Source organism: Gopherus evgoodei, unplaced genomic scaffold (assembly GCF_007399415.2).
Source record: "Gopherus evgoodei ecotype Sinaloan lineage unplaced genomic scaffold, rGopEvg1_v1.p scaffold_34_arrow_ctg1, whole genome shotgun sequence".
In the NCBI taxonomy this organism is placed as follows: domain Eukaryota; kingdom Metazoa; phylum Chordata; order Testudines; family Testudinidae; genus Gopherus; species Gopherus evgoodei.
This window is the reverse complement of record NW_022060016.1, coordinates 360249-378377: the sequence shown is the minus strand read 5'-3', so window position 1 is coordinate 378377 and position 18129 is coordinate 360249. Positions and strand designations below refer to the sequence as shown.

General features: G+C 40.1%; 1 protein-coding gene across 5 annotated transcripts in view; it reads right to left on the bottom strand.

Annotated features, from left to right (window-relative positions):
* ZNF541 (zinc finger protein 541) overlaps positions 1-18129 on the bottom strand; it is a 42973-nt gene that overhangs the window by 17325 nt on the left and 7519 nt on the right. For 4 of the 5 annotated variants that reach the window (XR_003998065.1, XM_030544462.1, XM_030544461.1 and 1 more), the window contains 8 exons: positions 15572-17387; positions 12834-12892; positions 9490-9649; positions 8672-8839; positions 7264-7600; positions 6181-6244; positions 2546-2688; positions 1928-2031 (listed from right to left, as the gene is read on the bottom strand). Coding sequence is in view for 3 of the 5 variants with exons in the window: in XM_030544462.1 (XP_030400322.1) it covers positions 1928-2031; positions 2546-2688; positions 6181-6244; positions 7264-7600; positions 8672-8839; positions 9490-9649; positions 12834-12892; positions 15572-17387 (2851 nt within the window). In the remaining 2 variants the exon portion in view is untranslated. The remainder of the gene's footprint in view (positions 1-1927; positions 2032-2545; positions 2689-6180; positions 6245-7263; positions 7601-8671; positions 8840-9489; positions 9650-12833; positions 12893-15571; positions 17388-18129) is intronic. The other variant, XR_003998066.1, reaches the window with a different exon arrangement.

Here is an 18129-nt window from a genome sequence, read left to right as displayed (position 1 = left end):
TAGATCAGGAACTTCTGTTCTCTCTCTTTCACAACACAAGAACAAGGGGACAGTCAATTAAATTAAATAGTGGGAAATTCAAAACTGGTAAAAAGAAATACTTTTTCAAACATGAAATTAAACTGTGGAACTCACTGCCACAGAAGTTGTTGAGACCAAGAATTTAACAAGATTCAAAATGGGGGAACTGGATATTTATATGGATAACAGGAATGTCCGGAGTTGTAAAAAATGACAAAAATTTTGGAAGGGATATAATACTTTGTTTTTCAGGTCTTAAACCAATTTCTGACTCTTCGAGACTAGGATGAGACCTATGTGGGAGGCAAATTATCCCATATCTTCTGACTGCAGGATTCTTACATCTTCCTCTAACGCATCTGGTGCCAGCCACTGGCAGAGACAGCATACTGGACTATCTACCTTGGGTTTCATCCAGTCTGGTGATTCTTAATTTTCAGAATGGGAATTGCATAACCTTTTTATTACAATACATTTAAAAGACTTACAAAGTAACAAAATAATGTATGGCTAATTATATACCAAAACAATTAATCTCACGAACCAATGCCAGACAGACTTAAGTGTAATGATAACAAATATATCGTTAAGCACTGTTGGGGATACAACTGAACGCAATTTTAGGTTAATTTGAAAATAGCATGGCAGAGGCTCCTGGCTACTAAAACTTGTCTTCTCTATGCCAGTGGTCCCCAATCTTTTCGACTGGCGGGCGCCAGATGAAAGACCGTGGCAGCAGTGAAGCATCCGCCGAAATGCCGATGAATTTTTGCGGCATTTCAGCGGCGGTGCCTCTCGATGACGCCGCTTGTCAGCAGCAAGCAGCGTCATCAAGAGGCGTCGCTGCCAAAATGCGGCAGAAATTCAGCGGATGCTCCACCTCCGGGCGGGCACCACGTTGGGGACTCCTGCTCTATGCCCTTAAACTCTAAAAATGCAAGACTTGGCTTACAGATGTTCTTGAAAATGAGGAAAACAGTAATGCTCTTTATATTTCAGTTTTACACTTGAGCAGCGCAGCTCAGACTCTGTGACACAGAAGGTCACAGTGACAACTTTCCAAGCATCTGAGTTTGGCATTTAATGTGCATAGAAATGTATATACAGTGTAAAAACTAAAATCCCTCTTCTCCAAATAATAATATCTACACTTGTCTCATCAGGGGAGGGATAGCTCAGTGGTTTGAGCATTGGCCTGCTAAACCCAGGGTTGTGAGTTCAGTCCTTGAGGGGGCCACTTAGGGATCTGGGGCAAAATCAGTACTTGGTCCTGCTAGTGAAGGCAGGGGGCTAGACTCAATGACCTTCCAGTTCTATGAGATAGGTATATTTCTATATATAATCCTAGCCTCTGAGAGTCTGCAGAGCACTTAAGCTGATGTGTAAATTCATCCCTGTCCAGGAAAGCACATAAATACAATCTCATTGACTTCAACAGAGCTTAAGTACAACCTTAAAGTTAAACACATTCACATTTTCTTTCAATAGGTATGCGTTCCTGAATCAGAAAGGAACAGAAATGACTTGCTAGTCGAACTATAGTGAAAACCCAAAACAATATTCACTAAGCTGCTAAAGTGGAATAGCAAATTTGGGGGGCTGACCCTGAAGTCAATGGGAGGCTAACACTATTTCCAATGAAAACAGTGATAAATCTTTCTGGACGACCTGTTAGATATAGAGGCACCACCAGTGGTGTTTAATAATTCTAAGATACAGACATTCAGATAGTAACAATAAGATTTGGTAGGCTGCATTTAAGTTTAGAGACACTGGGTCAAATTCTACTCTTAGTTACAAGTGGTATAAGCCTGGAGAAAAATTGAATTACTTCAAATTCACACCAGTTGTAACTAAGAACAGAGCTTGGCCACTTATTGCCTATGACTAAATAACTAGCTCTTACCAGAATATTGCCTTGTGCTTCATGCAGACAATGCAGGGCTAGTTCTAGATTGGTCCCTCCCCCTGGCATCACACTGGAGCAGGCCACATTTAGTAGCCCTGTTACTGCAACCACAATCAGAAAGTAGAGTCAAGTTCCGTGATGGAGGCAGGAAAAGTGCATGAGAACATTGCTTTAAAGAAAAAAGAACAATTGCGATACTCAAATGGGCCACCAGTATAACACAGAAAGAATGGCAAAATGTCTCCTCTCTGTTTTAAGCGTGGCTGTCTAACTGATAAACCACTGTATTTAAGCAAAACATCTCCTCTTTCAAACTCACTGTAGATGAATGAAGACTAATGGAGATGTTCATGACTATTTGTGACGATGAGATGCCACTGGGAGCATAACGGCTGTCTAATTTGTTTACTGCTTTAGCTCTCCCAAAACTAAGCAAATCACTTCCCTCCCTGTAATGCAACTGTTGAGAAGGAAGTCAAGAAAATTAACATTTTCCACAGCACAATACAGTTAAAAAAGGAGAGAATTAAAAAAGAACACAAGGTTGCAATGACAGCAAAACAATTTCTAATCATAAAATCTTGTGATAGTCTTGGGATAACATTTTTAAGACACCTCTGTCCTGTGTTTCCTGGTTGGTTGCGATGTCTCCCCAGGGTTTCCACACTAACGAAGCTGCATGTTCATCATTTTCTAAAAATGCTCTATCCTGGAGGTTTGGTATCTCTGCCTGAAACCGGTTTCCAATGTTAATGTGTCTAAAATAATAAAAAGTGGGGGATGACGGAAAATGAATTGGGAACAAAGGTAACTCAATAAGTAAGCAAATAAACACAAACACACATAGAGCAATACAGCATTTCAGAGCATAAAGATGAACAAGATGCAGTGTAATAAACATGTCATTTATGCTGCGCACAAATACCTCTTCAAACCATAGCTAGTGCATCTTATCCGTCCCCAGATAAACAGCAAGAGACAATGGATACGTCTACAGTGCCGGTGGGAGTGAGCTTCCCAGCCCAGGTCGACAGACATGGGCTAGCAGCATTTGTGGTAGCAGTATAAAAATTGCTGTGTAGACTGTGCTTTAAATTTGCAGCTCGAGCTGGAGGGGGTTGGCTTCAGAGTCCCCGTTCTAGCCCATTCCACAACTTCAAACTGTTGTCTACACACCTATTTTTAGAGCGCTAGCCTGATGCTGTTGACCCAGACCAGGAAGCTGTCTATACCCAACAAAAGCCTGATGTACTGCTGCATTACTCCAGTTTCATGTCAATATAACATCATTTAAAGCAATGACATTACACTGGTGTAAAACCGGAGTAACACAGCAGTGTATCAGGCCCTGAGCAATTACAAAATTAAAAGTAGGTAACTAACCGTGAATTTCAGCTCTTCAGCGGCTTGTATGAAACGTAATTGATTACAACAAAGCAGGTACCCACATCACAAAAACTACTATCAGAACAGGTGTCCTTGTTGGAAAACTCAGCATTGAGGCCAAGGAGTGAGTGAGCCAAGGAGACTGAATGCCTTATACCTACCGGGAGTACCTCTGCAGGCAAAGGTAAGTTGAAGCATATTGGCAGGACAGGGAAGGAAAGCCTGAACTGAGGTGCCAGCACTATCAGTTGTCTGGGAAAGCCACAACTTCAGTTCTCCTGCTGCCAGTTTTGAAATTATGAGCTGGTATTTTATATATAAGAACAAAACAGTTCAGCGCTGTAGATCATTCCCAGTGAGAGACATAGCGATGGGTTTAATATCTTACCCTTGGCTGGATCAAAGAAGGCTTAGAACAGATGTGTAGCCTCAACTGATGGCCCCACAGTGAGCATTCAGTGTAACGGGTATGGTTCAAGTATTCTGTGTGACTAAACTGCATGTAAAACTCTTAGGACATCTAGATCTTTTTCATCAGTATTACTTTTATCCTCCTTAATTCTCAATCAGCTCTGCTGACTTGTGGTTTTCACAGTTTCCCCTTATGCACTGCTCTAGGATTTGCCTTTACGTACAGTTCTTGCTCTTGTAAATGGCATGAAACTCTTCAATGGGTTGTCTTACTGCAGGATAATCCTGTTATAGATTATCTTGTTACTACGTATATCTAACCCATATGGTGCAATCTTGTTAACAATGCCCCCTTCCGGATATGTTATCCAGATCTTAGCTTTTCATTAGATGCCAAGCTACACATCACTGCTATATTCACTGCAAACAGAATTAGTCGTCTTTGATAAATCTTACTTCATTATTCCACAACTACTGTAGCACTGTCACTTTCTCTGTCCATGTTACACATCCAATGACAATTAGAGAAGATTCTATCCTTCCTTAGGTAATCAGAGCCCAACCAAAAGGAATGTAATACCTATATAGTCCCTGTTCACCTTTTCTATTTAACAAGAACCACAATATCACTCACACTATTAAACTCACTCCATACTAGTAAAATATTTAAAATTGCTAGCCAAGTATTTTAAGTATCACCATCTGTCACCGCTGTTGACAAAAATACAGTTCACAGAATTACGGCTGTTAAGGATGGACATTTATATGGGTAATAAGAATACTCAGAGTTATAATAGTAAGGATTTTTTAAAAACACAAGGGTTTCGGAAGTGCTGTAAGCTGTCCTACTTCAGGACATAAGCCAATCTCTAAATAATGGGGAATCAGGAAAAAAATCTTTCCCTGGTATCAGGTTATGCCATAACTGCATGGTTCTTACACCTTCCTCTGAAGCATCTGGAATTGGCCATTGTCAAAGACATATTAATAGACATGTAAACTGAGAGGCGGAGGGTGAAATTAACAATGGATAACAAGAAAGGTGGCTATGACAGATGACAGAGCAGGATATCTAAAGAGCCCAAGAAAAAATGAAAAGACAGAGCAATCTTTATTTATTATGCTAGCCTCACGCATATCTAGTCAATGTTTAATGGGGATAGCACTGGATATTTTGTTGCAACTTCACTTTGGCCAGCGTCTGACATTATCTGGCCAAAAATGCTATTAATTCGGCCAATGATGCAAGACAGTGAGAGAACCAGCCAAATGACAGATTTGTGTGCGGGTGAAGGAAGAGGGAGGTGGATAATGTTATTTTAAAAGGCCTTTAAAACATTGTAGTTGTAACAGCCAAGATTCTCAGTCTCCTAAAATTATATTTTTCCCCACTATTAACATTTTCCAAGTTCCTTTTTTAATGGGGAGCGTAGAAAAAAAGGAATGCATGATAGAATGACTTGACCAAACATCAGGAATAACACAGTCAAACTTTGTTTAAATCGATGCAGTAACACTCTGCATTTATACAGTTCCTTTGCTCCAAACATTGAGTGCTTTACAACCATTTAATTAAGGATCACAATACAAATGTGAAGCAGGTATGTGTTACTATTCCTATTCAAGGATCAATAAACTGAGGCACAGAAAGAGGAAGTGAAATTTAAGGTAAGGCAAGGTAAGAACAGCATGGTATGGTGATTAAAGCACAAGAGCATTCTTCCAAATGAGAATATTCTCTTTATTAGAATACTAATACTAACATAACTCATATGGCTGTTGTGAAGCTTTATTCATTCATGTTTGTAAAACACTTTCAGATCCTCAGATGGAACGGTCTAGTGAAGTGCTAAGCAGGGCCCAATTCAGAACGGTACTTAAGAATGTGCGGAACACTAAGCACATGAGTAGCTCCATTGAAGTCAATGGGTCTGCTCACGTGCTTAAAGTTAGGCATGTGCTGAAGTGGTGCCTGAACTTGATAGCAAATTAGTGTCCAAGTCAAGAACTGAACCCAACAAACTACTCCTAGACCTTCTTTAACCCCTGAACAACACTCCATGCATTTCAAGCACTGCTTTCCATTCCATATGTTCATGAATTCCATTCTCTCTTGCCCCTGGGATTGTGCTGCTCGCTGACAATTCAGAGTCGAAATAATAACTTTGGTCTATGGAATTACAGAAAACCCACAGCCTCATATGCAAATATTTTGCCAATGACTAGCTTGTATGATGGGATCTGTCTTGCATTCAAACTTTCTCACTCCTTGCCTCGGACCAATGGTCCAGCTAGTCCAGTTATCCCATCTTCTTCAGTAGCCAAGGATACTGTACAGGGAGGGAAACAGCTCTATTCTCATAATGATGTGTCCCGTCATTTGTTTAAGGCTACAGTACTGACAAATGGGGAAGTGTGAAATTTTTTATTATTATTATTATGCCCCAACTTACGGCTTTATGCTGATTTTGGTGTTATCTTTCACAAGAGAGAATCCAAAGTCTCTATCCATTCTGCCTAAAAAACAGAAATACATCAAAGATAAATGTACTCAGAAGACTCTTCCCCTTGGCCTTACTTGCCATGTTCATCGAAAATATCACGGCAACTACTTTTGAAGCTATTTAATTCTTGGAATTCCCACTGACTTCAGTGGAACTACTCACATGACTATGCCTTCCAAGAACAGGCCCTCAATATGGAACATCCTCACACAATTTTTCAGTTTTGTTTTTTGACCACTCATCACAAGCTGTTATACCACAGGCACAACAGGTCTTTATCTTGGAATCATAAACAAAATCTAAATATCATACAACATTAAATATAATATCTGGAGCCAAATTCTGGCAGGTGCATTCCTCCTTTCAGAAACCAGCTGCCAGTACAGGAAGGACAAGCTGGAAGACGTCTGCTCCTATTCTCCGTGGTTGTCTGTACGCCCCTAACTCAGCAGTGGCCCCTGAATATAACCCAACCACAGATTAAACATGCTTTTAGAATGAATAATCAGACCTTGGAGGAGGGAGAGCTTTGCACTGTACTGCAGAGTTGGAAAATACAGGGGTATACTAATGCGTATTTTACACTGTTTCAGAGTGAAGGTGTGTGTACAACTGTTCTAGGATTGGTAGAATTTGGCACCAGGAATAGAAACATATATAATGATTGAATGTTGATGCCTCTATACTAATATTTGTACATTTTGGAGTAACTGTCAAATGCTTTTAATGCTTAGATCAACATAACAGAAAAGTAGTGCAAAAAAAGTTAGTTGAGCAGTTTTCATTCTTAACTTACATTGTTGAACATATAGATCCAGATTTTCCATTGATCTTTACATTGTGTCATTGACACCAGTGCAAAAGTGTGGGCCTTTCTAATTTAGTACTAATTACATCAATTTTGCATTGTATTAAATGTCTGCACAAAGGTCAGGGCAACAGACAATCTGGGTCCATAAAGCTAATGACAGCAAACTGGATTTCTTTCTATTATTATTATTAGTTGAATGTGAACACTGTGGTTTTTATTACCTAGAATGGTACTGTACAGCTTGTTGGGATCAGCATTAGTAGAGGAAGAACAAAGAGTGCTGAAATAAAGTCCTGATCCCTCCCGTATTGGGCTGAGCATAGGAGGTGGGGTATATGGAGAGTTTTGGAATAAGTCTCTCAGGAGGTGGTCAACCATGTAGACAGGTGATCGAAGATTACTCTCATGGCATCCTCCCATCATGGCTGGCTGCATCTCAGCACACAACGGAGGTGGAGGTGGGATAAAGAGCGATTTGGGACGAGTCTGCCTCTTCCTCTTTTTTGGGGGCAAACTTTTTCTGAGATCCTTCTCACCCTGGCTTTCCTTTTCAATAACCTGAGGAGACATTTCATTTGGAATTTTAATTGACCACAGGAACAAGGGTAACAAGTGTGAGTCTCTGGCATTTAAGATGTGTGGCTTATGACCAACATGAGGCACTTAAAATCATTTAACAGAAGAGAAAGCTTGAAATTACATGAGACTCATGTCGTTTGTATGTTTGGGGGTTTTCCAGAATCTCACTTTTGTGATCCATCATTTCGGGACTAATAATTAACAGCAAACATTAAGATTTATGAGCAGAGTTAAAGAAAGGACCCTCTTCTGCAGCCCTTACTCATGCAAGTAATCCCATTTAAATCAATGGAAGTATTCATGTGAGCAAGGAATGTAAATTAGAGTCCTATGTAAGTTTACTTGTAATCGTGTAGCACTGAGAGAGTTATCATTGTGAATCCTTCCTAAAGAGTTCCGATATATTCTAATTTGCTTTAAACCAAATAATTATCCTACACAATAATCAAATTCACCAACCAGTGCTGATAGCAAAGTAAGTCTATGAAATGCTTTCCTAATAATTTTTCTAGGAAAGCCTATTTGCTAACTTCTTAGTTAAAATATTGCTACTGGTGACAAAGAATTACCAGAGAAGGCAATTACTAGCAAGATACATAGAACAAATTACTTTTTTTTCAAATTTAACGAATTAAATAAACTCATTTCAATGCTGCCTTAACCGTGTAATCCCAAATATTTTTTTTCACAAAACCAAAAGCCAAATACAAGGCTTACATCATAATTCAGACATTTCTCACAATCTTCAAATGTTATGCAACTCAAAGTGGTTTACTGGATTAATATATTTATATATTTCTAATTGATTAATCTCATAGGTCCAGATGAACCCCTTATGCTGAAAAGAAATCCACTGCTGTATAGAAAGCCACCAGGGAAGTGCCACTTAAGTTCTATTTTAGGGCTTTAAGTAGGACCTACGTGGTACACAGGCTTTTTGGTAACCCTCTGAGCAGGGATGGATTTCACATACTGGTGAACAATTGCTCATAGAAGTTATCCCATTAAAGTCAATGTATACCATTCAGAAGAACACAAATCACAACCCACTTTGTTCTTGGTCTGTTGGTTCATAGCTGTCACAGGTACAGAGACTGGGATCACAAGAGGTGCCACTGTTACGTCTTCTAAAGGTTTCTTAATTTCTGATGGAGAGTTTCCATCTCCTATTGGCTTGAGTGACAATTTCTGAGGGTTTAAGTTTTCTGCACTGTACACCTTAACATAAAAAATTCTAATAAATAATAATAATAATAATAAGAGGCATATCTCATAGCATCTTTTATCTGAGGATCTCAAAGTGCTTGGCAAACAACTAATTCTCATAATATCCTTCTGCATTAGATCATTATTATTATCACTATTTTATATATGGAAAAAACGAAGACCCAATGATTTGAATGACTTTCTCCAAAGTAACATAAGTTAGTGACAGAACCAGGAATAGAACCCATAAGTAGCAGTCCCTTATTCTAACCATTATGACACACTCCACTCCAAACTTAGCTCTCAAACCCTAAGACTGTGCTGCCACAGTAGATGCACTTTAAAAATTCTATCTTATAAAAAGAAAGTGACCATTTTCAGCACTATTCTGTGTCTATATAGTAGAAAATTTTGTGGGAAACAGCACTGTTTTGAAACATTGCAATTGTTTAAGGATGCCTACTGAACAATAACCACTTGAAGGGTGTCTGATACTCCAGAATTCTAGACTCTATCCTATTATTCTTAATTTTCAATACAAAGGTTAAGTTGCTTCAAGACATTTTTATCCCCATAGGCCAGGAACAGGTTTTAAGAATCCTTGTGACTTTATTTCAAACTCCATTAACTAACAAACACTGAGGGATTCAATTTCCCTTTACCTGCTGTTCCATTTTCCCTGGTGGTGAATGCCATTGTTCACTCTGGAAACACATATGGCTGTTTAAACCTTTCTTGGTGTAGAACAGCTGACTGCAGGTCTTGCAAATGAAACCACTTGCATATCTGTTCCCATCTGCAGGGACACCACTGGTGTTATTACTAAGCGTGGAAAACAAGGTAAAAGGATGCAAAATTAACATTATGAAGCTGAACTCCTGTTTGCAATTTAGTCTCTATCAATATTAGGTGCATTCCCTTCTTTAGATCTCATTTTATGTCGAGCTGGAAAAAAAGTCTCTACAGTTCATTTATCAGCAAACTATGTTAACCAGAGAAAAATCCCCACTGGGACATAAATCATCCATGTTAGAAAGATAGTTTTAAACAGGAGATGTAATGAAATGCCCTCTTGAGCATTTACATGCAGTTGTACTACTGTTACCAACTATGCAGAAATGCCTTTTCCAAAAACAGAAACACAAGGTGGGCGAGGTAACATCTTTTACTGAACCAACGTCTGTTGGTGACAGACATGAGCTTTCGAGCTTAAACAGAGCTCCACACCACTTCCTCTAAAAATGATGGCCTGCATTCAAAATCCTGCTGAGTATTTTCTTAAGCCATGCATTAAACATACCATATGGAATTTGTGTAATTTTGATGTTGCCATTGGAAAACATGTGTTACATGTGTGCTGTTTTTCCTTTTATTTTCTTCCCCTAGTGAATTTTGTGCTGATGAATGGTAGCAGATTAACAGCTCCGGAGACTCGAGTCCTCTATCCACAATACTAACAAAGCAAAGGCAGTTCATGCTTTCCAACACCGACACACCTACCACCCTAATGTGAAGGGACCACCTTAGGGGTGAGAATGAGAGATGAGTTCAGACCTTATGGTCCATTCAGTCCTTGGCTCCTCTCCTGGGGATAGAAATAGAGGATGCGGAGAGAGAGAAGGAGACTACCTTGATGTGTGGGTGATTTTTTTTTATGCGGACACTTGCTCACTATAAACTGTGACTTTTAGTCTTTACAGACCAGGAATAGATTCTTCAGATTCTTAATAAATGTCAATCAATTTCTTAACGATGGAAAATTATTGGCATATCTATCATGGTTAGTGGCACTGTAGGAAAGGCAGCTGTTTGTGCAGTTTAAATGAAGAATTATATTAAATTAATCTATGCAATGTCTACAGAAGAATTAAATCAGTGGACCATATTCTGCCCTCAAGCTACACCTGTGCAACTTCATTGAATTCAACTGAATTTCATTAGATTGGACTACAAGGCTGTGACCCAGGAAACCTCCTGGTGCCAAGTGGCAGAGAACCCCCAGGCTGCACAGGGATGTATAGGAATCCCCTGGGTCTGATGGTATGTGATACCAAAGAGTGGTATGTGAAGTCTCTATCAACCACCACTGATTATTAATCACTTTGTAATGTATGTATAGGTAATATTTAGGAAGTTACATATCTATACTGGAAATTATGTTCTTAAAGCCTTGAAGTTAAAAGCAGGTCACCAGGAGGTAACTAGCCTTGGACAGATTCTGTTTGGTTAGGGGACAGGAGAGGCTTATCTCTCTGTTTGGACAAATGTCTATTATGCACCATGTGTCTCACAAGGTAAGCCTATGTCCATGTGGAGCCAGATGCTAATTAAAAGACTGCAAGGTCAACAAGAGAGGGAGGCCACCGGGAAGAACAATAAACAGGAGGGTATCCTATTTATGAATAAAGATCAAAGGACTGTTTGGATGTATCTGGGATTGCAAAGAGACACAGGGGATCTCTCCACTGAGGAAGCAAGAGGACATGACTTGTCTCATGAACAGAAGATTACAGCCAAGACTGGCTATAATACACTGGAAGGATTTTGAGTGAGCTTTTCATCTATATGATATGATGTCTTGTTCGTTAAGTTTCGGCTCTACAAAGCATGTTATGATTTTATTTTATATGTAGCCATTCCAGTCTCTGTTCTTTGTTAAATAAACTACTTCTAGTTTTTACTCTAAACATATCTAAGTGCTGTGTGTTGATCAGAGTGGCGATCTTGAGCCCTAACTGGAACACTGGGGTGTCCTCTTCCTTGGGGAGTAGAGGATCTATGAATTCTGTGAGTGTTCAATGGAACAGGTACTGGATATTCCAGGAGGATGCTCCAGAGAGTTCGGGGTTGAAGTGTGCCTTTCATTAACCTGTAAAGAGAGGATGGGGCCTGTGGAAGCCTGAAGGCAGTGCTTGTGTCGCCTGAGGCTTGTGGTGTCAGGGAGCTGAGCCCTGGCAGGCACAGACAAGGCTTCCTAACGCTAAGGGCTGGTGGTAGCAACGTGCCTCACAGCTCTGGGTACCACAGGAAGTGTCACAAAGGTTCAGACTTAAGCACAGGGCAGCACATAGCTGCATCACCCAAGAAGGAACCCCAGGAATGAACTGTGACCCAAAGTCACAGTTCCTCCCCTCCTTCCCCAGGAAGAAGTAGGCTCTGACACCCCTTTTCGGGGAACAGCTTACTTCCCCATTTAATAACTGATCAGCTCCACTGGCTGCCATATGGGAAGACAGACCATGGCTTACTTGAGGACGGAATATCAGGAGTGTAGTCCCTGCTCTCTACACCAGCACCCAAGTAGTGATGCAGGTAGGTTCTAAGCAGCTGAACAGAGGGAGGGGGAAGGGTGTTTACTTCCCTATGCAGCCACTGAGGACCTGGGCACAAACTTGCCCTAAATAAATTACTAGCCATAAAATTATCCATCCTCTTTTAAAAATCCAGCTTTGGTATTTGACTCTCTGCCCCTACAATAAATTTCAAAGGCTGACTACTCATTGTGGATGAAACACAGCACAAGACCTGTGCTCAACTTAAGACCCAGTGAAGCCCTTCTTGCCGAGAGGTGAATCTCATTTAATTTTATTCTAAATTTTCCTTTCATTCCTTTCATCGTGAACCCTCATTCATTATGGTCATGTGTGAAAAGAAAAGGACTGGTCAGTTTTTATCATCTTAATAACCTTAAATACTGCACTCAAATATCCCTCTATCATACATAAGTTAAGTTGCTATATGGCTTTCATGCTTGTGGGTGAGAAAGTAATTTTATGAAAGCCTTGTGGCTCTAATTCAAACACTTATTAATTAGCATAATCTCAGAGCTCACCACAGAAAAAAAGAGGCTATGTAAAAATCCAACCCTAAGGGAACAGACAAATACATCATTCGGCCTCTTACTGCTAACATACACACTTGAAGCCAAACCTAAAAGTACAAATAAAAATCTGTGTCACATTATTTTATTTGAAGCTCTGTCAAGACTACAGTGTACCCTGCTTACCATCCAGCTGACAAGTTTTCTTCCCTCACTGCATTAGTAAGGCTGTAGATATTTCCACCCTGAGTTTAAAAAAAAAAAATCAAAACCAGATGTTATACTGTCCATGATTGAAACTTACAATAGTTATTCCATCCTGAAACAAGACATGGAACTTCTGAGTTGTTTCATTCCTAAAAATAACATTTTGCAGTTACATGGTTTAGAAACTTTCTTTACAGGATCCCAAAGCCCTTTACAAACATTAATGAATTTATCCTCATAATCCTTGTGTGCATATACAAATAACACGAGTTCCAATCAACACCACTCGTTTATCATAAGTTGCATATTTCCCATTACAGGACCCTCTCAAAGAGAGAGCAATCAGCAGCACAGAGAAAGTAACCTCCTGCAGAAGAATGCCAGAGAGGGAGGATCCTCTCCTCCTACATTCCAATCTCTTAGACTCCTAATGTTTGGTGGCCACATGCAGGGATTTGGGAAGGAAGCAAGATGCCCCATACAGACTTCAAGCAGTTAAGAGAGTTCCTATAGCTTCTGAGCCCCGTGCAGGTTTCCTAGTGCTGGCATTCCTCTGGCCCAGCCAGCATCTCAACCCTCCCGCAGAAATAGCAGGCCCCAGAATATAGAGAGCCTTCTGCATGGTTCCAGGGGGAAGGTGGGGAACAGTACCACAGAGGTGGTTCAGCGCCTGCCTCCGCAGTATGGAACAGGGAGGGAATTCCTTGCACAAAGGGTCACCTCAGTGCATAGATGACAGGTGACCAAATGGCCTGCAGAAACAGCAGCAGCTCATGCAGAGCCTGGACAAAAGCATGCAAATAAACTTTCCATCAGAGTAGTGCATGAGGGTGAGATGTCATCATACTGCATGGGGCTGGAAGTCAGCAACTAATAATCAATAAAACAAAAATGACTCTCCACAAAACGTTGGAGACTCAAAACTCCTATTTATCCATAGAACACGTACAGCATGGGCAGCACTATTGTAAGCAGCTTCCCTACCCCATTCCATCAATGTGCCTCATCTCTGACCTGAAAGGACTATCTTTAAGGGTGAAAGTTCATTGTATATAACTATTTAGCCCCTGATTTCTCTGCTGATGCAAGCAGTTAGGCACTAGTTACTCCCAAATGAGAAAGTGATTTGTGCTATATGGACATCTGTCCATTATTGTACTGACTCTTTTCACAAAGCTCCCTGAACAGTCTGATGCTAGCAATGTTTTACTACTGACCAGAGCCCAAGTTGAACCAAGAACCTAGGTGAAAGGTTTACTAAGCATCCTGTGAGACTTCATCTTGTTAAATCATTTTTATACCTCTGTCACTGAATTAATTAGTTAATGTTTTTAATGCACTCTGAAATATGTAAAGGGCCATGTAAATGCTAAAGATTATTTTTGGTGAGTCTAAAGCTGTCAACACTAACAAAAAACACTTAAAAGAACACAGGGAAACAATGAAGTCCAATAGTTAAGGAACCTTAGGTTCTACTCCAGACTGGAAACTAACTTAATACTGCATGTAACATCTCTGTGCCCCAGTTTTCCAAACTATAAAACAGAGGTAAAGTTAACCCCCTTCATGAACCAGTATAAAGTATTTTCAGATCTCAGGTTAAAAGCACATCTAACTGCCCCATACCTGTATTCCTAATAAAAGAAAAATGTAATTGATGTGCTGTTTAAAAGAACGTTGGTCCCACTTTACCACACCCTTCAAGATGAAGTTTAATAGAGCAACACTGGCAAAAAAGGTACAAGAAATAAGGATCCCGTCAGACTACCAAGTGTGAAGGATGTCAGACTAAGCTTTACTGTTTTTGATTTATGAAAAGCAAAGAAATATTTCAGTGCAACCCAGGGGAGCACTGAAAGGTATCTTCACTGATTAGTGACTACGCCTAATACATCATTCACTAGAAGAACTGAATGAATTATGAGCATTTCTCCCACGTTAAAATAACGTAGTAATATGATCCTGACAAAGCCATCAAGATCAACAGTAACTGTGAAACTATTTCTTTATCCTGTGGAATACTAAATATTTTCAATGCTGAGGATTTTTTTTTTAGTCTGAAAAAAAGTTTTATTCTGCAACTACATTAACACTTGCTTTCGGATGAGCTGATTAAAATCCCATCACAATCCAGAATCAAGATTCCAATTTGATTCCTCTCCACAAGAAGTTATTAGCATAGTCTACTAGCACAGCCCTGTTAAAATGTGTGAGTATTTCCACTACAAACTGCAGCCTTCTGTACAAATTTGGTACAAAAGGTCTTCATTTTAAAATAACTTCCCCAATATATTTACATTACATCCTAATTTTCAGGAAGACTAGCTTAGGTGGTGGTTTTGTTTTGTTTTGAACCACAAGGGTTACAATAGTGGTTTCACTTCCCAGGTAAAAAATGATGCCTTGAGTCACTGCTCCAATAATGTGTCAGGACTTCTCAAAGGCTGGTAAATATCATTATCCTCGTTTTAAAGATGGAGAATCTGAGACACAGAGGGCCAAATTTACAAAGTTATTTAGATACTTAAAGATGCAAAAGCACCCATATGATTTAGATGCATACCTCCCAGTGACTTTCAATAGGAAAAACCAGGATTTCTGATTCCTAATTCCCCGCTCTAAGCATTAAAATGCCATCTCTGTTTTCAATTTGTTTATTTAAAAATGTAAACATTTTTATTTTATTCACTAAAAAATAAAAGAAGATTTGAACATACCTGAATCCTATTAAAAATGGTTAGTTTGTGTTTCCTTTCAGTCACATGACTGGGTGAAGTCCCAGGTAATGAAAAGGAAGCCATGGCCACTTGACTTGGAGAAGCTGTGCAAGATAGGTCAAACTTCAGCTTCTCTTTTCGGACACTGGGCAAGCGTCGAGGTCTACCACTGCTGGAATGTAGTTTGCCACCTGTTCCTTTGCAATATCTTTCATTTTTCTCTTTGTCGCTATATACAAAAGCATTATTTTCCCACTGACGTGATTTCCCAGAAGTAGAGTTTCCCAGGGCTTTATCACATACTACAGCCTGGGGTTGGGTTGGGTTGTCAGTATCTTTGAATGCCACACAGCCTTTCAAGGGTCTAGTTTGCTTGGCAGAGTAAACAGAGTCTGAATTTATGAGAGGGTCAGACAGGGACTGAGAAGACTGCAAAGCAACTGCTGCTTGCTGCCTTTCTATTTGGTCTTGTTCCTCACTAACAGATGACACATCCTTCTGATACTGGGTCAAAGTCTTTTGCATATACATGGGAGACCCTTCACCTTCTGTGTGCTCTAGAAGAGAGTGAATCATGTCAGCTTGCTGCTGCTGTTGCAATACATTTTGGAGTGGTTTTTCTATAGTCTGTTTCACCTCAGAAGTTGCTTTCTGTGTTGGAGCCACCACCTGGGTGTGGGACAAAATGTGTTGAGATTTGGTGAACATTTGGAGCAGGTGTTGCTGCACTTGCATATGCTCCTGGTTCACTGAGGATTCCATGAAAAGCTGCCTGAAGTGTGGGTTAGCGTCATTCTGTAACACACTATGCTTCTGAATGTTCTGCCAGTGACAGGAATCAATGTCACATTCTTGTCTTTTTGTTGGCCTAAAGGTTTCCTCAAAACTGCTGAGCTTTGTTTCACCTGAGATTTCCCCTTGGGTCTTCAAAAGTGCGACTGACAGAGCATCTGGACACTCATACATCTGTGCAAATGAGTCGAATGCGTGAGAAGGTCCAGGAAACCCACCTGAAATATTCTGAGCTGTAACAGATGGATTGTGATTAATATAAACACTATTCCCTTTGCCTTTAGTACAAACTGGCATGTTTCTGATCCACTGAAAATTACTGCCTGACTGATGGGAGGAGTTTGCAGAAATCTTCTGGCCTCTGAATAATGGAAAACAAGGTAAAGTGCTGTTTGGCCAATACTCCAAACCTGTAGTCTCTAAAGGAAACTGTGATTCTGAAAGTAGGGATGTATCAGTCAAACTGCTAACTGTATTTTCTCCTGGTGCGATCACAGATAAATTACCAGGATTTATTATGGCATACACATTGGAAGAGGTGGCATTCTTTTGGCAAGGATAATGCTCCTTCACCATCTTGTCACCTGTAGCTTCAAATAGTGCAGTCATGCTAGATGGGATGCAAGAAACCTGATCAGCTGCAGAGGAGCAAGACTGCAGTGAACTTTTCAAGTCCTTTGCAGACGATGCTGGAGTTGATGGAAGCTTCTGATTTACAATGCTGCTAACAATACATTTCAGTAGGTCTCTGTTGGGCAGGCTAGGATTTGGAGATTTGGATTGAGAGTGAACAGCCAGCCTCTCCGTTCTCAAGCTACCTTGTCCTCTTTGGACAAATGCATCATGAGAAGGTGATGAGACCTTACAGGCATCGTCATCACAGGTGGCCTCCTTTAAGATAGACAAGCCATGTTGCATTTCATAATGTCGAAGCAACGACCGATGGTCACAGTAACTCTTATTGCATCCCTGTTCTATACACACAAATGGTTTTGTTTTCTGGTGTGTTAGCATGTGTCCACTCCTGAGGTAAAAAGGCAAAAGACAGAAGAGAAGACTCATATTAAAATGACTAGCAGAAATTAAATCATTTCTTTTCTGAACTATTTCAGTTATCACTTCTACGGTTTTAATAAATCCTGAAGGTCAAATTCTGCACTGACATATCCAGTGCAACTCCTACAGAACTCAAAGGGGTCTGACAGAGTGTAAAACAAAGTCCGATTAGGGCTCTCTAAAGCAGGAGGGGTCCACACAGCTGCGTTTTTTTTTTCACTCTAGGAAGAAGAATTACATCACTCCCCACCTTCATGACCTGCAGCAGCTGCCTAACGTTGAATCCAATTCAAAACTGACCTTCTAGTTCTCAAAACTCTCAAAAAAAGATGTTTTTTAACTGCCAGCACTGAGAAATTCATCCTGTCCCCTGTGAGTCAAACTAGGTTCTTTTGCATTCTCACAAGTTACAGAAGTACAGCAGACAAAATAATGTCCTTAAATAACATCATTGCAACCCCATTCTCTTCCAATTATGCCCTGAATTACACCTGTGCAAACCCACCAAAGGGTAATGGAGTTGCACAGGTTTCATTGAAGGCATAACATAAAGACAATGAAGACAGACCAAAATGAGGATCTAATTTGGCCAGCAGAGCTTCTTTAAATGCATGAAATGGAAAAAATCCTGTTCTCTATCAATCTCACTGAGCTTGGGGCAGGCGGGGAGGAGCTTGCAATCAGAAAAATCATCTTGTAAGCAAAGCAAA